Source organism: Apodemus sylvaticus, chromosome 14 (genome assembly GCF_947179515.1).
Source record: "Apodemus sylvaticus chromosome 14, mApoSyl1.1, whole genome shotgun sequence".
Lineage (NCBI taxonomy): Eukaryota > Metazoa > Chordata > Mammalia > Rodentia > Muridae > Apodemus > Apodemus sylvaticus.
In genome coordinates, this window is record NC_067485.1 from 69,134,053 (window position 1) to 69,153,144 (window position 19,092).

At 41.3% G+C, this 19,092-nt stretch overlaps 1 protein-coding gene across 1 annotated transcript in view; it reads left to right on the forward strand.

Annotated features, from left to right (window-relative positions):
• Itga8 (integrin subunit alpha 8) overlaps nt 1-19,092 on the forward strand; it is a 197,443-nt gene that overhangs the window by 167,264 nt on the left and 11,087 nt on the right. The window contains exon 28 of the mRNA XM_052156913.1: nt 15,146-15,247. Coding sequence (XP_052012873.1) covers nt 15,146-15,247 — 102 coding nt within the window. The remainder of the gene's footprint in view (nt 1-15,145; nt 15,248-19,092) is intronic.

A 19,092-nucleotide genomic window follows, 5' to 3' on the forward strand; every position in this document is an offset into this window, starting at 1 on the left:
CACACACACACACACACGCACACATACACACACACACACACACGCACGCACATGTGCACACACACATACACACACACACGCACGTGCACACATACACACACATGCACACATGCACGTGTGTGGGCACACACGTACACGCACGCATGCACGCACATGCATGTGCACACACGCATGCACACACGCACACGCACACATGCGTGCACGCATGCACGCACACACACACGCGCACTCACGCACACACATACACACGCACGCACACACACACACACACGCGCGCGCGCGCGCACGCACGCACGCACGCACGCACGCACGCACATCACTCTTCCCACACATCAAAGCTCAATGGACTTCCCTGATACAGATAGGCAAAGCAGCAAGCGATCTTAAAATTCAAAAGATCCCAACTCTGCTGAGATGTTGACCTGACTAAAGCCTGTGTTGTACTGCTGCCTTCTAAGAGAAAATTTCTAGAACACTCTCCGATTTCACTTCCTGGTCACCTCTTCCAGCAAGAGGGGGGAAAGTTTAACTCTCCTGAGTCCCTGAGAGTAAGCAGAAAGACTTGGTTCACAGCTGGATGGTCAGGCAGGAGAGTGAAGATACAATCCCACATCTTGAAAACAGAACCAAATAGAAAGAGCAAGATCATTCTAAGCATTCCTCTTGGCGGCCATACCGCACAGGTCTAACCAGGCAACCGTAGCAGTGGAGTTTGAACTTGAAGATGGTTCACTGCTTTGCCTATCTGAGCAGCAGGAAAATTCATTGAGCTTTGAGGCAGGGAGACACTACTGTGTGCACGTGTGTGTGTGTGTGTGTGTGTGTGTGTGTGTGTGTGCACATACAAATTAGGGTGGAATGTCCTCCCCACATGAGCTTCTCTTTTATTTGTTGAGACCTTGGATTCAGAGCTCTCAAATCCCCACTAAGCTTGGGTACTCAGTGGGCTCCGGATCCCATCTCTGGCTCTCAGGTCGCGGGTTACAGATAAACACCACGCCTGCCTGGCTTTATGTGTAGAGTGAGTGAGGGTTTTTCTGCTTGCTCGGAAAGCGCTGTGTCCTCTCCGCTGGCTCCCCAGCCTCACTTTCCATCAAAGATTTAAGTGTCCGTACAGTAAGAAAATGAAATTCAGTTAATCGATGCTGCTGTGTGTATGGCCTGACTGTTGGGGGAAGTTGTAAATCAGTCTAATCTTGCTCATATTTTACCCCCTAAACTAGGCAGATTTCTCTGCCTCATGTGACTAGGAAAATCCTTTTGTTTACCTATTAATACAGAATTTGGGGTCTCTGAATTTTTACCTTTTTTATTATTGAAAATGCTTTGATAATCCCATTAATCCCTATTTTTATTATAAAACAAACAAGAAGGAGGAATTCTTTTCCACTTTCAATGTACCTTATTTAACCCCCAAAAGTTTGTAAGGTCTCTACCATTATAAGTAACATATTAAAGATGAAGCAATTGTAGTTCAGAGAGACTGAATCACTCAGGTGCTTTGGCCTCACAAGCCTAAGCCAGTGTTCCTCCACACTGCCCAGCACTCCAGAGGCTAAGGCAGGAAGATGGTATCTTGAGGCCAACACTGAGTTGAAGAATGGTCTGAGCCAAATCACGAAGACCCTGGGTCAAAAAAAATTTTTAAATCCTATCTGAAAAATACCAATGCCTAAAGGTATGTATAACTCAGTGAGAGAGCACTTGTGTAGTATAAATGAGGATGTGAGTTCAATCCCCAGCAATTCATACACACACCCTACCTCACACTCCTACATCCCCCCTTAACACACACACACACACACATATATACACACACTAACACAGACACAATACAACACACACATATACACACATACACACTGACACAGATACAACACATACAACATATACCACAACACATACAACATATACCACTCACTCACATACCCCACCATACCACATACTGTGCACACACCATACATATGCATACACACCATATATATAGACAGACATACCATACCACACACTACATACATATATCATACCACACCACATACACACAATATATATATACATATGTATATACCACCACATACCATACACACACACATACAAACACACACATATACCATATACTATATATACCATACACACAAACACATACACTAATACATCCATATATCACATACACATACCACACTACATACCATACATTACATACCATCAACAGCACCACATACCATAAACACACCATACCCCTCTCTCCCCTCCACACACAAACCATTAGAAGTCCTAAGCCAATGTAGTGAAGATGTAGGTCTTTCTAGGGGCACTGAAGGAGAAGTTATCCTTTATCTTCTCCTTATTCTTGGCCTCTGTTGGTTTGTGAACCTCACTCCAACCTCAGTTGCTATATTACCTCATCCATGCCTTGTGTCTTCTTTCTCTGTCTTTTGTGAATGGTACAGTAGTGTGTATAAGGATCAGTCTGTGTGTACATGCATGTGCATTTGCATGTGTATGTACATGCATGTGCAGGCCAGAGGTAAAAGTCAGATGTCTTCCATTGTGCCTCTTGTCCTTACCGTTTGAGATAGGGTCTCCTGCCGAACCCAGTACTCATGATGGGCTAGCCTGCAAGACCATGAACCCAGAACTAGCTGATGGACTAGCCTATGGACCAATAAGCTCAGAGAATCTACCTGCCTCTCTCCCTACCCACCCCACTGGGCTAGGATTATAGACATGCACAACCACAGCTGCCTTTTTTAACATAGATTCTGGGGATCTGAACTCAGGTCCTCACGCTAACAAGGCTGCCATTGGACCATCTCAGGCCTCTTCCCTGTCTCTTTAAGGACACTATCCTTTAATTAATAGCCTACCTGAGACAATATAACTAGCATCTCAAACTTGACCTAGAGTCCACAGAAATCTTTATTCTAACTAAAGTCATGTCATAAGAGTCCATGTGGTCATGAACTTGGAGGGAGGATGCTTGGTTCACAACAGTCTGCAGTGATACCTCTCTCCTAGCAACCTCTGCTAGTCCATCTTGAGGATGCTTGGGTCACCACAGTCTGCAGTGATACCTTCCTCCTAGCAACCTCCGCTAGTCCATTTTGCTACAGTGTAATGATCTGGGTAATATGCTTCTTAAAACACTTTTTCTAACCTTAGTGTTTGGGAGAATTCATTAATTAGGGTTAAGACTTTTTTCTGATTTTTCCTTTTTTTCCTGCTCAGTTGACCCTTTCCCACCAACTCTTAAATAATTACTAATCTTGGGCGAAAGTTATAACCAGAGGCAAGCCCATGGAGAATTCTTTTTTTCATTCTTGGTGACCATCTGACTAAGTATCTATGAGAACATGTGGGGAAGAATGTTTATAGATTTCATAGACAGATTCATGTCTGAAAAGTACCTATGAGCCAAATGCTCCGTAAGAATCCAAATCTACACATTGGGAACAATTCTAGGATTGATGCTCTTCATTTAAACGAGTATCTGCATTCAGTCTCCTAGGCTATGAGGTCAGGAGGCCCTCTCCCAATTCTATGCTGAACCAGCTGTGTTCAAATGAGCTTTCATGGTTCTGAATTCCCTCCTGCATGAGATGAAAGGATTGGACAAAAGTCTCCTCTCTTTCCTGAAAATTCAGTGATATATGGGCAGCTCATATGGAACCTCTCCTAATAAGTTATTTATGATGTTTATTCTACTTAGCTGAAGTCAGCAATAACTCTGTGTGCTTTATTAATGGCCTCCTTTTGTATTGTGTTGATACTTTGGTTGACTCAGAGCAGACTATGTCAGAACTGCTCTCTCTAAACATTAAGGAACAGCCAGCCTTTCCAGAGAGGTCTGCCTGTCCACCAAGAGCTGTGTTCCTGTTGAATGATGACCAGGCATGAAGATAAATGCTCATGTGTGAATTACTTAATCCTCAGAGAAAACCTGTGGGATATATTTGGTTATTATCAACCGTGGTTTACAGGGGAGCAAACAGAGACACAGGGGTTAAGTAGTCTTCCCAGGTTCACATAACTGGTAAGAGGAGGAGTCTGGAAGCTTTAGCCCAGCGTGCATCACTAGGTTAGAGGGCTAAGCCAAGATCAGCACATGATCCTCACCCACTAGAGATTTCAGGTCATAATCACATGGCATAGACAGCTAACCTGCAACCCTAGGTAGTATAGGTGATTCTATGGTAACCACAATATAGAAAATTTTCCCCTAAGACATATAGAGCCTTTCTACTGTGTTAATGGATCTAGATACTGCATATTATTTCAGATCCAGGAAGGAAGACACTGGCTATCTTGAGACAAGAGCTCACAGGCCGGTATGGCCTTCAACTCATAATCCTCCTGCCTATGCCCCCTGAAACTAGGATTACAGGCATTCAACTCCCATACCTATGATAAATAAAAGATAATTCTTGGGTTGTACTGCTTAACAGAACAGTAGTAGTAATAAACTTTGGACTCAGAACCACTAAGCATCATGTTCCTTTTCATTCCGCTGCCAGAAGAGACTCTGAGTGTACCATGTGGCATTGGTCAGACCTCGTTTGAGGCGGGTGACTCTGGTCAGAGACAGTCAGTTACATGTATTATATTGCCTTAAGGACATTAGGCAAATTTCTTTCTACTTTATAGTTGAAATACACAAGCAAGAATGTACATCAAAGGACTTTGCGAAACCTTTTACACATGTACAACTTAGCTCAGAGAATGCCACACACAAATCCTTGCATAACTCAGCCTATTCGTTCCCTTGCCTTGAGAGGAAATTTTCAAAAATAAAATTTTACATTAAAATGTCAGATGCTTTCTTGAAGTCTTTCAAAAATTTAGAACTTTAGATAAGAGAGAAACATGACAAAAATCTCAAAAAGGCAATTTCAATAAAAATTTTATTTTCCCTGCATAATTTAGAAAATGTGATTATTAGTCTTTATGATAAATTGCCACTCTAGACTTTTATCATTTAATTACTTTTCTGACATGCATATGTGAATATTAATTTCTTTAAAGGCTGAGCCACAACACAAACTGGGCCTTTTTTTTTAAATGGCACAGTTTGAAAATAATAATTGGCCTTTTCAAGTCAGACTGCACTTTTAATAGATAATACTGGTGTTCCTAGAGCCAGAACTTTCCCAAGTGACTACAACATTTCAAGTGAAGAACCCAGAAGATGACACTGCTACTTGCATCTTGCATAGCCTAGGACAGCCAGAGTTACTCTGAAGAAATTCACTAGGGACAGAGGAGCTGCTTAAACAACAGTTAACAGAAGAGGAGTCAGACTAGAACCTATACCAACATTCCAAATCCCCTCCAATAGAAGGAGGTCACTGTAAGGCTAACGATTTAGAGCAGGTCACTGCGTGCATACCCGCACATGCAATCACCCCTGTAGCCATAATGGCTGTGCTCCCTACAGTCTCTGCCCATTAACCTTTTGGAAGCCTGATGCACTATCAGAAACTTCCTGTCACTTATATAAACACGTAGTTGGAGATATGTGATGTAGATATGCATTTATATAATTATATTTAAGTATATACATATACCTCTGTGTGTGTATGTTTATATATTCATTTTTTAAAGTAGCTTCATCATACAATCTGGGAAGAACTAATGTTTTCTGCTTCCCCTACACAGGTTAGTAATCTGAATTTGACAGATAGTCAGGACTTACCACACTATCCTTTTATTTTCTCTCCCTGTGGTAGACATGCAAACTGGTCAGGAAAAGATTCTACTTAGTTTAATACTAAATGACAACTTATTTCGTGAGCATTGCTTAGAGTGAAACCTTCTTTAGTGTTGAAAGTTTCACCAAGAGTTGCTCAGAAACTCCAGAAGCTTGGTTTCTGGAAACTAGTGAGTATTTTGATGTAAAACTAGTGTGTGCTTAAAAATAGTAATTGAGCTAAACATGGAAGCATACATCTGGAATTCCAACACTTTGGCAATAGGAAGACAGTAACTCCAATACCAGCTCGAGCTACATGGAGAGTTTAAGCCCAGCTCAAGCTGCATGAAGAGGCCTTTATCAAATAAAACCATTATCAGTCTTGAGAAGGAAGTAAGCTGTTCAAAGACCAGACAGAGAAATCTCTTGATATCGGCAAATGCTTAGGCATTTATCAAGCTCAGAAGCCTCCACTCCCCATGTATTGCCAACACTGGAGCTGTCATTAGTCCCACAAGGAAACCATAATGAGGAAGTTCCCACTAGCTGGTTAGGAAGACAGCTTAGAACTAGGACCTAATTTTGATCTCCCAGAACCCAATTCAAAAGCAGGGCATGGTGGTGTGCTCAGATAATTCTACCACTGAGATTCGGGTATCTCCCCAAGTCACACTGGCCAGCCATCCTATGCTCTGGATGAGCACCAGGTCCCAGGAGACCTTGCCTCAAAAAACAAGGCACATAGACCCGGAGGGATAAAACACCAAGGTGGCCCTTTGTCACACGCACACACACATAAACACACACACACAGAGAGGCATGCACACACACAAATATGAAAACATGCATGCATACACACAGACATGCACACAAACACACTAGAGATAGCCAGTGAACTAACTGCAAGCCATAGTTTAAATGCTGAGGTAATGACAGAAGAAACGTGCATTTCTTTTTTTTTAATATTTGTATTTTCTATATTCTTTGTTTACATTCCAAATGATTTTCCCTTTCCCAGATCCCCCCCTCCCCATATGTCCCATAAACCTTCTTCTCTCCATCCCTTCTCCAATCACCTCCCTCCTTTTTCTCTGTCCTTATATTCCCTTCCCATGCTAGATCAATCCGTTCCAGGATCAGGACCCTCTCCATACTTCTTCATGGGAGTCATTTGTTATGCAATTTGTGCCTTGGGTATTCAGGGCTTCTGGGATAATTAATATTCACTAATCAGAGATTGCATTCCATGTGTATTCTTTTGTGACTGGGTTACCTCACTTAGGATGATATTTTCCAGATCAAACCATTTGCCTAAAAATTTTGTGAATTCATTGTTTCTAATTGCTGAGTAATATTCCATTGTGTAAATATACCACATTTTCTGTATCCATTCCTCCTTTGAGGGGCATCTGGGTTCTTTCCAGCTTCTGGCTATTATAAATAAGGCTGCTATGAACATAATGGAGCATGTGTCTTTATTGCATGCCGGGGAATCCTTTGGGTATATGCCCAGGAGAGGTATAGCAGGGTCCTCTGGAAGTCTCATGTCCAGTTTTCTGAGGAACCTCCAGACTGATTTCCACAGTGGTTGTACCATCTTACAGCCCCACCAGCAGTGGAGGAGTGTTCCTCTTTCTCCACATCCTCGCCAACACCTGCTGTCTCCTGAGTTTTTGACCTTAGCCATTCTGACTGGTGTAAGGTAAATCTCAGGGTTGTTTTGATCTGCATTTCCCTAATGACTAATGATGTTGAGCACTTCTTTTTTTTTTAATTTTTTTTAATTCGATATAATTTATTTACATTTCAAATGATTTCCCCTTTTCTAGCCCCCCACTCCCCGAAAGTCCCGTAAGCCCCCTTCTCTTCCCCTGTCCTCCCACCCACCCCTTCCCACTTCCCCGTTCTGGTTTTGCTGAATACTGTTTCACTGAGTCTTTCCAGAACCAGGGGCCACTCCTCCTTTCTTCTTGTACCTCATTTGATGTGTGGATTATGTTTTGGGTATTCCAGTTTTCTAGGTTAATATCCACTTATTAGTGAGTGCATACCATGATTCACCTTTTGAGTCTGGGTTACCTCACTGAGTATGATATTCTCTAGCTCCATCCATTTGCCTAAGAATTTCATGAATTCGTTGTTTCTAATGGCTGAATAGTACTCCATTGTGTAGATATACCACATTTTTTGCATCCACTCTTCTGTTGAGGGATACCTGGGTTCTTTCCAACATCTGGCAATTATAAATAGGGCTGGTATGAACATAGTAGAACATGTATCCTTATTACATGGTGGGGAGTCTTCTGGGTATATGCCCAGGAGTGGTATAGCAGGATCTTCTGGAAGTGAGGTGCCCAGTTTTCGGAGGAACCGCCAGACTGATTTCCAGAGTGGTTGTACCAATTTGCAACCCCACCAGCAGTGGAGGAGTGTTCCTCTTTCTCCACACCCTCTCCAACACCTGCTGTCTCCTGAATTTTTAATCTTAGCCATTCTGACTGGCGTAAGGTCAAACCTCAGGGTTGTTTTGATTTGCATTTCCCTAATGACTAATGAAGTTGAGCATTTTTTAAGATGCTTCTCCGCCATCCGAAGTTCTTCAGGTGAGAATTCTTTGTTTAACTCTGTACCCCATTTTTAATAGGGTTGTTTGGTTTTCTGGAGTCTAACTTCTTGAGTTCTTTATATATATTGGATATTAGCCCTCTATCTGATGTAGGATTGGTGAAGATCTTTTCCCAATTTGTTGGTTGCCGATCTGTCCTCTTGATGGTGTCCTTTGCCTTACAGAAACTCTGTAACCTTATGAGGTCCCATTTGTCAATTCTTGCTCTTAGAGCATACGCTATTGGTGTTCTGTTCAGAAACTTTCTCCCTGTACCGATGTCCTCAAGGGTCTTCCCCAGTTTCTTTTCTATTAGCTTCAGAGTGTCTGGCTTTATGTGGAGGTCCTTGATCCATTTGGAGTTGAGCTTAGTACAAGGAGACAAGGATGGATCAATTCGCATTCTTCTGCATGCTGACCTCCAGTTGAACCAGCACCATTTGTTGAAAAGGCTATCTTTTTTCCATAGGATGTTTTCAGCCTCTTTGTCGAGGATCAAGTGGCCATAGGTGTGTGGGTTCATTTCTGGATCTTCAATCCTGTTCCATTGATCCTCCTGTCTGTCACTGTACCAATACCATGCAGTTTTTAACACAATTGCTCTGTAGTATTGCTTGAGGTCAGGGATACTGATTCCCCCAGATTTTCTTTTGTTGCTGAGAATAGTTTTAGCTATCCTGGGTTTTTTGTTGTTCCAGATGAATTTGATAATTGCTCTTTCTAACTCTGTGAAGAATTGAGTTGGGATTTTGATGGGTATTGCATTGAATCTGTATAGTGCTTTAGGCAAAATGGCCATTTTAACTATATTGATTCTACCGATCCATGAGCATGGGAGGTTTTCCCATTTTTTGAGGTCTTCTTCCATTTCCTTCTTCAGAGTCTTGAAGTTCTTGTCATACAGATCTTTCACATGTTTGGTAAGAGTCACCCCAAGATACTTTATACTGTTTGAGGCTATTGTGAAGGGGGTCAAACTATCATTATTTGCAGACGACATGATCGTCTACCTAAGTGACCCAAAGAACTCCACTAGAGAGCTCCTACAGCTGATAAACAACTTCAGCAAAGTGGCAGGTTATAAAATCAACTCAAGCAAATCAGTGGCCTTCCTATACTCAAAGGATAAGCAGGCTGAGAAACAAATTAGGGAAATGAGCACTTCTTAAGGTGCCTCTCGGCCATCCGAATTTCTTCAGGTGAAAATTCTTTGTTAAGATCTGTACCCCATTTATTAATAGGGTTATTTTGGTTCCCTGGGTTCTAACTTCTTGAGTTCTTTGTATATATTGGATATTAGCCCTCTATCAGATGTGGGGTTGGTGAATATCCTTTCCCAATTTGATGGTTGCCGTTTTGTCCTTTTAACAGTGTCCTTTGCCTTACAGAAACTTTGTAATTTTATGAGGTCCCATTTGTTAATTCTTGATCTTAAAGCATAAGCTATTTGTGATCTGTTCAGGAACTTTTCCCTTGTGCCCATGTCCTCAAGGGTCTTCCCCAGTTTCTTTTCTATTAGTTTCAGTGTGTCTGGTTTTACATGGAGGTCCTTGATCCACTTGGAGTGAAGTTTAGTACATGGAGATAAGAATGGATCAATTCGCATTCTTCTGCATGCTGACCTCCATTTGATCCAGCACCATTTGTTGAAAAGGTTATCTTTTTTCCACTGGATGTTTTTGGCTCCTTTGTCGAAGATCAAGTGACCATAGGTGTGTGGATTCATTTCTGGATCTTCAATTCTATTCCATTGGTCCATTTGTCTGCCACTGTGCCAATACCATGCAGTTTTTAACACTATTGCTCTGTAGTATTGCTTGAAGTCAGGGATACTGATTCCCCCAGAATTTCTTTTGTTGTTGAGAATAGTTTTAGCTATCCTGGGTTTCTTGTTGTTCCAGATGAATTTGAGAATTGCTTTTTCTAACTCTGTGAAGAACTGAGTTGGGATTTTGATGCTGTCCTCTCTCTCCATATCTTTTCAATATAGTACTTGAAGTTCTAGCTAGAGCAATTAGACAACATAAGGAGGTCAAGGGGATACAAATTGGAAAGGAAGAAGTCAAATTATCACTATTTGCAGATGACATGATAGTCTACTTAAGTGACCCGAAAACCTCCACCAGAGAACTCCCACAGCTGATAAACAACTTCAGCAAAGTGGCTGGTTATAAAATCAACTCAAGCAAATCAGTTGCCTTCCTATACTCAAAGGATAAGCAGGCTGAGAAAGAAGTTAGGGAAACAACACCCTTCAAAATAGCCACAAACAATATAAAGTATCTTGGTGTGACTCTAACCAAACAAGTGAAAGATCTATATGACAAGAACTTCAGGTCTCTGAAGAAGGAAATTGAAGAAGACCTCAGAAAATGGAAAAATCTGCCATGCTCGTGGATTGGCAGGATTAATATAGTTAAAATGGCCATCTTGCCAAAAGCGATCTACAGATTCAAGGAAACGTGCATTTCTGAGGACAAATAGCAATCTGAGACAAGATGAAGTTTGTCCATCCTCAACTGCTAATGTGTGCAGAAGTTTGTTTTATTTTGTTTTGTTTCATTTTGAGACAATGCCTCTCATGTAGCAAGGCAGAGTGAAAACTCCCTATAGAATAGATAATAACTGTGAACCTCCATCTGCACGTCTCAGACTCCCTAGTGTTGGAACTGTGGTCATGAGGTAACAGCTCCTGCTTGAGGTCTTGAAGCAACTTCCTTCAGTGATGGACTGTCACCCAGAAGTGTGAGCCAACTTAACCCTTTCCTTCTTGAAGTCACTTTCAGTCAGTGTTTTCTCAGTGCTACAGAGAGGGTACTAGCACAGTTCCCAGTATACACATTAGAAAACGTCACCCTCTGAAGACCCTGAAGGTCATCTATCAGATAACTCAAGCATCATTGCGCAAAGTGAATCCAAAGATACTGCATAGTTTGTGGTTCATTACATTTCCATGAAATAGGCCTTCCATTTTGTCTCATCGGGTCAGGGAAAAGAAGAGCAGTCACTTATCACTGAACATCAGCGAAGGACTGGTACCTTGAAGAGACAGGTTTGCAAGAGGCATTGTTGCTGTGTAAACAACATAAAGCAGATTCACTCAGGCAGCTGTGGTGCCATTAGGCAATATAACCTGGTGAGTTCCCATTGTGTTTGTGGTCTGTTGTCCAGACATCATTTTGTGCATCGTGAGTGTAAAATAGGAAAACAAAAGCATTATGGGCCACAACCTAAAACTTAAAAAATTAAATATAAATGCTGTGGTATAATGATATAATACCACACTCCAAATATAGTTTCACTGCAGACTCAGAACTTCTGACAAGGATCTCAGGGATTCTTAAGAATCCAAAGAATGGAAATTGTGGTAAAGATTGGAATAGATAAAGGTCAGATAGTTTCTCGGTCAGGGGCCAGACGCTGAGTCCACTACTCCCTGTCAATGCTGGCATCCCATCTAGCTTGAACCTGTGCAGGCCTTGTGCCCAAGTCTCTGAGAGCACATACGTGCATCAGTCCCGTTGTGTCAGGAAGACACTGCCACACCCTATCATCAGTGCATTGAGCAACTCTTGTTGCTAAATGCAGAGGCAGTAAGAGAGAGGGGGAAAAAAGCTTTCCAGCAAGAACTAATACAGAGATGCAGTTCTTGCTCAATTTTTTTTACTGAAGATATGGCTTCCAGCATAGGAATTCAATTTTCCGCCATTTTTTTTTTATTAAACCAGGAGATTAGTAACATTTGAGGGGGTTGGGGTTTTTTTGTTTGTTTTTTTGTTTTGTTTTGTTTTTTGGGGATTTTCTTTGGTTGTGTTTTTTCTTTTAGATTTATTTGTATTCTTTCATGTGTGTGAGTGCTCTTCTTTCCAGTGTGTCTATGGAGATGGTGAGCCTCCATATGGGTGCTGGGAGTCGAACCAGGGTCCCTTGTAACAAAGTGCTCTTAACAACTGAGCCTCATCCGCACTCACTGTGTAATCCAGGATCATTTCTAATTCACAGTCATCTTTGTGTCTCATCCCCTCATGTCCTGAGATTCTAGATAGGAGCCAACATACCCAACTGAAACTATTCCCTGTGGGGTTCTGTGTGTTTTGTTGTTTTTGTGGTAGTGGTGGTTGTTATTGGTGGTGGTTTGTTTTGTTGTTTTGTTTTGTTTTCTGTTTGTTTGTTTTTTGATTTGGTTGTTTTTTCCAGTACCAGGGATTGAACCCAGAACTTCGCTTTGTTGTTTTGAACACAGTCCTATGCAGCCTAGGTTGGTACACTAGGTTCAGACTCTGAAGTAGCTGAGACTGGCCTAGAATTCTGTATCCTCCTGCCTCCCAAGTGCTAGGATCACAGGCATGTACTTCCATCCCACCCCACCCCCAGCTCTGAAGTCTTCTCCATTGCTGTGTCAGTTGGATCTTTGCCAACATGTAAACTCCTAGAATTATCTAAGAGGAGGAACCTCCATTGAGAAATTGCCTGTAGGTGAATCCGTGGAGACATTTTTTTTATTTGATATATTTTTTATTTACATTTCAAATGATTTCCCCTTTTCTGGTCCCCCAAAGTCCCATAAGCCCCCTTCCCTCCCCCTGTTCTCCCACCCACCCCTTCCCACTTCCCTGTTCTGGTTTTGCCCTATACTGCTTCACTGAGTCTTTCCAGAACAAGGGGCTACTCCTCCATTCTTCTTGTACCTCATTTGATGTGTGGTTTATGTTTTGGGTATTCCAGTTTTCTAGGTTAATATCCACTTATTAGTGAGTGCATACCATGATTGATCTTTTGAGTCTGGGTTACCTCACTTAGTATGATGTCCTCTAGCTCCATCCATTTGTCTAAGAATTTCATGAATTCATTGTTTCTAATGGCTGAATAGTACTCCATTGTGTATATATACCACATTTTTTGCATCCATTCTTCTGTTAAGGGATACCTGGGTTCTTTCCAGATTCTGTCTATTATAAATAGGGCTGCTATGAAAAATTTTCTTAATTAGTGATTACTGTGGGTGGCGCCTGCCTGATCAGGTATAAGAAAGCAGGCTGAATAAGAGATGAAGTGTAAGCCAGTATGCAGTGTTCTTCTAAGGCTTTTGCTTCGGTTCTGATTACCAGGTTCCTGCCTTGAGTTTCTGTCCTGACCTCACTCCATGATGGAGTGTGACTTTCAAGTTATAAGATGAAGTAAACCCTTTCTTTCCTGAGCTGCTTTTGGATATGATGTGTTATCCTGGCAAAAGAAACCCTGAGTGTAGCAAAAAAGTCTTAGTGGCAAGGATTCCTGTGCCTATGGGGTAATGATTCTTCCCCATAGAATCTTATTACTAGCCTGTGTGGTGGCTCATGCCTGAGGCTGAGTTAATGAGATTATCAATTTGAGGCTAACCTAGGCTACAGCAAAAGCTTTGGCTACAGAGTGAGATTCAGCCTCAAGCCAAAACGAAGTCATAGAATCTCATTCCTAGAGCACTTCTTTTGTGAGTAAATGAGATTGAAGTCATCAAGTACTAGCAAACATTTCCACATTTTATAGACGGTATCAACACAATCATAAAAATCCAGCTTTCAGTTAAAATGGAAATGATAGACAAGGATAGGTCATTAAAGAATGGCACCCTGAACAAATTTTATTTCAGATGGATAGAGTTATTTACCCTTGAGCAATAAAAGAAAAAGGCAAAGATAGAGTTACTTAAATACATAAGAGGTACATTTTATGGTCTGTGTTTATCATGTACAAAAAAAGTACGGTTTACTAGGGACAGAAAAATTCAGTCATATGGAAAACTTAACTCATAAAAATGTTTGAACAAAATTTTTGTAATCCAAATATTAGACTGGTTCCAAAAGGCCTAAACACCAGATTTTTGGAAAGGATGTGCTGCTAACTGTGTGAGGCATTGGAACACTGCTGTCTGGGAGGAATCAAAGGGCCCTGGGGTTCTGCCATTTTCTACAGTATAAATGTCCCTACCACAGTTAGTTTTAGTGTGTCAGCACCATGTTAGGAAATATGAACTCTGGGAAGAGATGCCCAAGTGCACGTGACTGTGTTCTCCTCTCTAGATTAAGTAGAAATAAGTAGTGGAGCATTGGTAATAGGAAAATATAAAGATGAACTAAATGTAAGTAATATTAGGAACATTGGTAATAATAAAATATAATTATACAGAATTCAGTTTTGACTGTTACATTTTATAAATATAAATTATTTTGTATAATTGAATTTTAATAACATTTTATTTAATTTGAATTTTTGTGCATGTATACAATATATAGAGTATATTGATTCCCTACTTTCCCTCTAGGGTCTTTTCCTACTTGTCACCAGGGTCTGCTCTAAAACACTTTCCTCTTTTGGATAACATGCATTTGTAATCGCTGAGGATCCTTCTCCCCTTCACTAGTAATAACTCAAGAGAATCCTTGAATTTACTTCTTTTTTGGAGCCTAAATTTCCTGGAAAGCAGGATTCCTCTTAAACTTAGGCACAAATGTTTTACTAAAAAAATATATCCTAACTGGACTTGGGTGTGTGTGTGTATGTCTGTGTGTCTGTGTGTGTATGTATGTGTTTGTGTGCATGTCTGTGTGTCTGTGTATGAGCTTGTGTATATGTATATATATATACATATATGTAATATGTTACATAAAAAGTATATATTATATTTATTATATATAGATGGATAGACATATAGAGGGAAGGATAGATGGATGGGTAACATAAAAGGAAAACATAATAAAATGAGGAAATGTTGCACTGGACCTAGAAAATACTATAAATCACTGAGTGTATAGCCATAGAAAATTTGATTTTCAAGTACATACATACATTTAAGTAAACAATTTTACTTTCAGAGAAAGAATGATCCTTATGCTCTCGCGTCCCTGGTGTCCTTTGAAGTCAAGAAGATGCCTTATAAAGAGCAGCCAGCAAAACTGCCAGCCGGGAGCACAGCGGTGAGCACCTCCTTAGGAGTTACTGATACAAAGAATAGAATTAACACTATATCTAAGCACTGCCCAGCTTGGGCTTGGTTTAACCTTTACATGTATTAGAGAACATTGCTCTTCTTTCTTTCTATTACTTTCATTTTTTTACAGTCCAATTGTTATCCCTCTCCCAGTCGGCCCTCCCACAGTTCCTCATCCATACCTCCTCCCCTAGTCTCCAGAGGATGTCCCCACCCCACCCCACCCCACCCTACCCCACCCTGCCAGGCCTCCCCACTCCCTGGGGTCTCAAATCTCTCAGGGTTAGGTGCATCTTCTCTCACTGAGACCAGACCGGACAGTCCTCTGCTGTATGTGTCAGGGACCTCAGACCAGCTAGTGTATGCTGCCTGGTTCTTAACTCAATGTCTCAAAATTCTCAGGGGTCCCAATTAGTTGACACTGCTAGTCTTCCTATGGGGTCACCCTTCTCTTCAGTTTCTTCCAGCCTTTCCCTCATGCAACCACAGGGGTCCCTGACTTCAGTCCATTGGTTGGGTGTGAGTATCTATATCTGTCTTAGTCAGCTGCTTGCTGGACCTCTCGGAGGGCAGCCATACTAGGCTCCTGTCTGTAAGCACACCATAGCATCAGTAATAGTGTCAGACCTTAGAGCCTCTCCTTGAGCTGGATCCCAATTTGGGCATGATCCCTCCTTTCCCTCAGTCTTTTCTCCATATGTTTCCCTGCAGTTCCTTTAGACAGGAACTATTCTGGGCCAGAGTTTTTGACCCCATCCCTCCACTTGATGCCCTGTCTTTCTACTAGAGGTAAATTCTATAAGTTCCCTCTCCCCAGTGTTGGGCATTTCATCTAAGGTCCCTCCCTTTGGGTACTGAGAGTCTCTCACTTTTCAGATCTCTGGTACATTCCCCCACCTCCCACCTCCCAGGGTTGCTTTTGTCCATTCATTCTGCTGGCCAGCAGGGCTTCACTCCCCTTCTCCCCGCCCCCCAATACCTGATCATATTCCTCTTTTCCTCTCCCCTTTCCCACCCATGTCACTCCCTCCCTCTGCCAGGCACCCCATGATTGCTTTCTTCTCCCTCCCAAGAAGACTGAGGTATCCTCATTTGGTCCCTTCTGCTCGTTAACCTTCTTGAGTTCTGTGGCTAGTATTCTGGGTATTCTGTATGGTTTTGGCTAACATCCACTTATTAGTGAGTACATACCATGCATGTCCTTTTGGGTCTGAGTTACCTCACTCAGGATGATATTTTCTAGTTCCATCCATTTGCCTGCAAAACTCATGATGTCCTCGTTCTTAATAGCTGAATAGTTAATTCCATTTTGTAAATGAACCACATTTTCTGTATCCATTCTTCCTTCTGACTATCACAAATAAGGCCACTATGAATATAATGGAGCACATGTCCCTGTGATATGGTGGGGCATCTTTTAGGTATATGCCCAAGAGTAGTATAGATGGGTCTTGAGGTAGATCTATTTCCAATTTTCTAAGGACCCTCCAGGCTGATTTCCAGAGTGGTTTTACTAGTTTGCCATCCCTCCAGCAATGGAAGAGTGTTCTTCTTTTTCTATATCCTTGACAACATGTCCTATCATCTGAGTTTTTTATTTCAGCCAGTCTGATTGCTGTACGGTGGAATCTCAGGCTCATTTTGATTTGCATTTCCCTGATCACTAAGCTCAAGTCCAAGTGGACCAAGGACCGCAACATAAAACCAGATACACTGAATCTAATAGAAGAGAAAGTGAGAAAGAGCCTCAAACTCATTGGCATGGGGGGGGGGGGTAAATTTCCTAAACAGAAGTCTAATGGCTCAGGCTCTAAGATCAAGAATTGATAAATGGGACCTCATGAAACTGGAATGCATCTGTAAGGCAAAAGACAAACTGGCAACCTATAGATTGGGAAAATAATCTTCACTAACCCCATATCTGATAGAGAGCTAATATCCAAAATATATTTTAAAAAACTCAAGAAGGTAACCTCCAAAAAAGCCAAACAACCCAATCAAAAAATGAGGTACAGAACTAAGCAGAGAATTCACAACAGAGGAATCTTGAATGGCCAAGAAGCACCTAAAGAAATATTCAAAGTCCTTAGTGATCAGTGATCTTTAACCCACCATTTCTTCTTTCATCCTAGACATTTCCCTAGACATCCTGCAAACTTGGAATCATCTGTCCTGTACATGTCAAGAACAATTCTGAGCTGAGGGGTGGAGGAAACATGAGCTTTTAAAAATCAAGGCTGATTAAATATCAGTGAACGTCATAGCTGCCACAGAACTGCTTTTGACATCTTCAGGAGTATGGTAAACTGAGGCAGAGAGAAGGGCATAGGTGAGAGAAGCTAGCTAAGAGAACTCCACCTCTCTGGTACTTACAAAGATGATCTGAACCTGAAAGACTCACCTCTCTCCAAGAAATATTAAAACCAGGCACTGTGGCACACACCTTTAATCCCAGCACTTGGGAGACAGGCAGACAGATCTCTGTGAGTTAGAACCCAGCCTAGTCTACATGGGAATTTCCAGGACAGAAAGACATATATAGTGAGACCCTTTCTCAGGAAAGCATACAAAAACAAAGCAGTATTAAAGTTTCAGGCCCATCACTTAGTTATCAGTGGATAGTTTCAACTACCAGCTTGGGTTCCTAGACCTTTGTTATTCAAAATGTGGTTTGTAAACAACCAGGATCCTGGCCATCTCCTGGAAGCTGATTAGAAATACAGTTGCAAGCTTCACTTCAAAGCTGTCACATTATCAGGACATCCACACAGTCACATTTGTGAAGTGCTCCTTTAGAATGTAAGAAGTTGATCCCTTTGCTTTCTGTTTCCAGCCCAAGTTTTCCGTTTCATTGTAATAGGTCATCGTTGTCACAAAATTGGTCTTTGGTAATTGAAAGTGTGGGTTGAAAAAAGAGTTTAGTCAGTAAATTGCTTCCTTTGCAATCATGTGAAACCCATAATATTTTTTGTTTGTTAGTTTTAAAGAAGGAAACTGGAGAGATTGCTCAGTGGTTAAGAGAGCTAGCTGCTTTTCCAGACCTGAGTTTGATTCTCAGCACCCACATGATTACAGATACACATGTATCTATCTGTAACTCCCAATCCAGGGAATCTGATGCCCTCTTGTGGTTTCTGTGGGCACCAGGCATGCATGCAGTGCACAGCCATACATGCAGGTAGAACATCCATACACATGAAGTACAAAACAAAATAAAATAAAATAAAATAGAGCTCGGGGCTTGATGATGCCAACCTGTACTCTTAGAACTGGAGAGACAGAGACGAGCTCACGAGGCCTCGGGCTCCCTCTCCAGCTGCCTCGCCTACTTTACCGGTTCTTTACCAGTTCTCAAAAAAAAAAGATAAAAGCAAAACATGGACTGTGTCCAAAGACCAATACCTGAAGTTGCTCTTTGTCTACACACACACAAGCATATGCATATGTACACAGATAGACACACATATGTATCTATGCACATAGACATGCCAAAAATTAAATACATTATTTATTGGTTATTCAATTTATTTATTGTTCAGCATAATCAATAAATACATTTTTATTGATTATTCAGTGTCACTTAGGAAAGGAAATTCCTTCAAGTCTCGTAATTATATGCTTATTCATACAACATTAAATAGATGAAAAACTGCATATATCCTGAGACTTCACTTCATGTGACTGGACTAAACATGTCTAGGGTAGAACCCTGGAATTTGCTTTAAAATTCATACAAGAAGAGATTCCTCAGGGAGGAGACAAGCTTGAGGAATTTAACACCGAACATCATTTGGAAGAAAAACTAAGGTTTGGGGGCCCTTCCTCAATCTA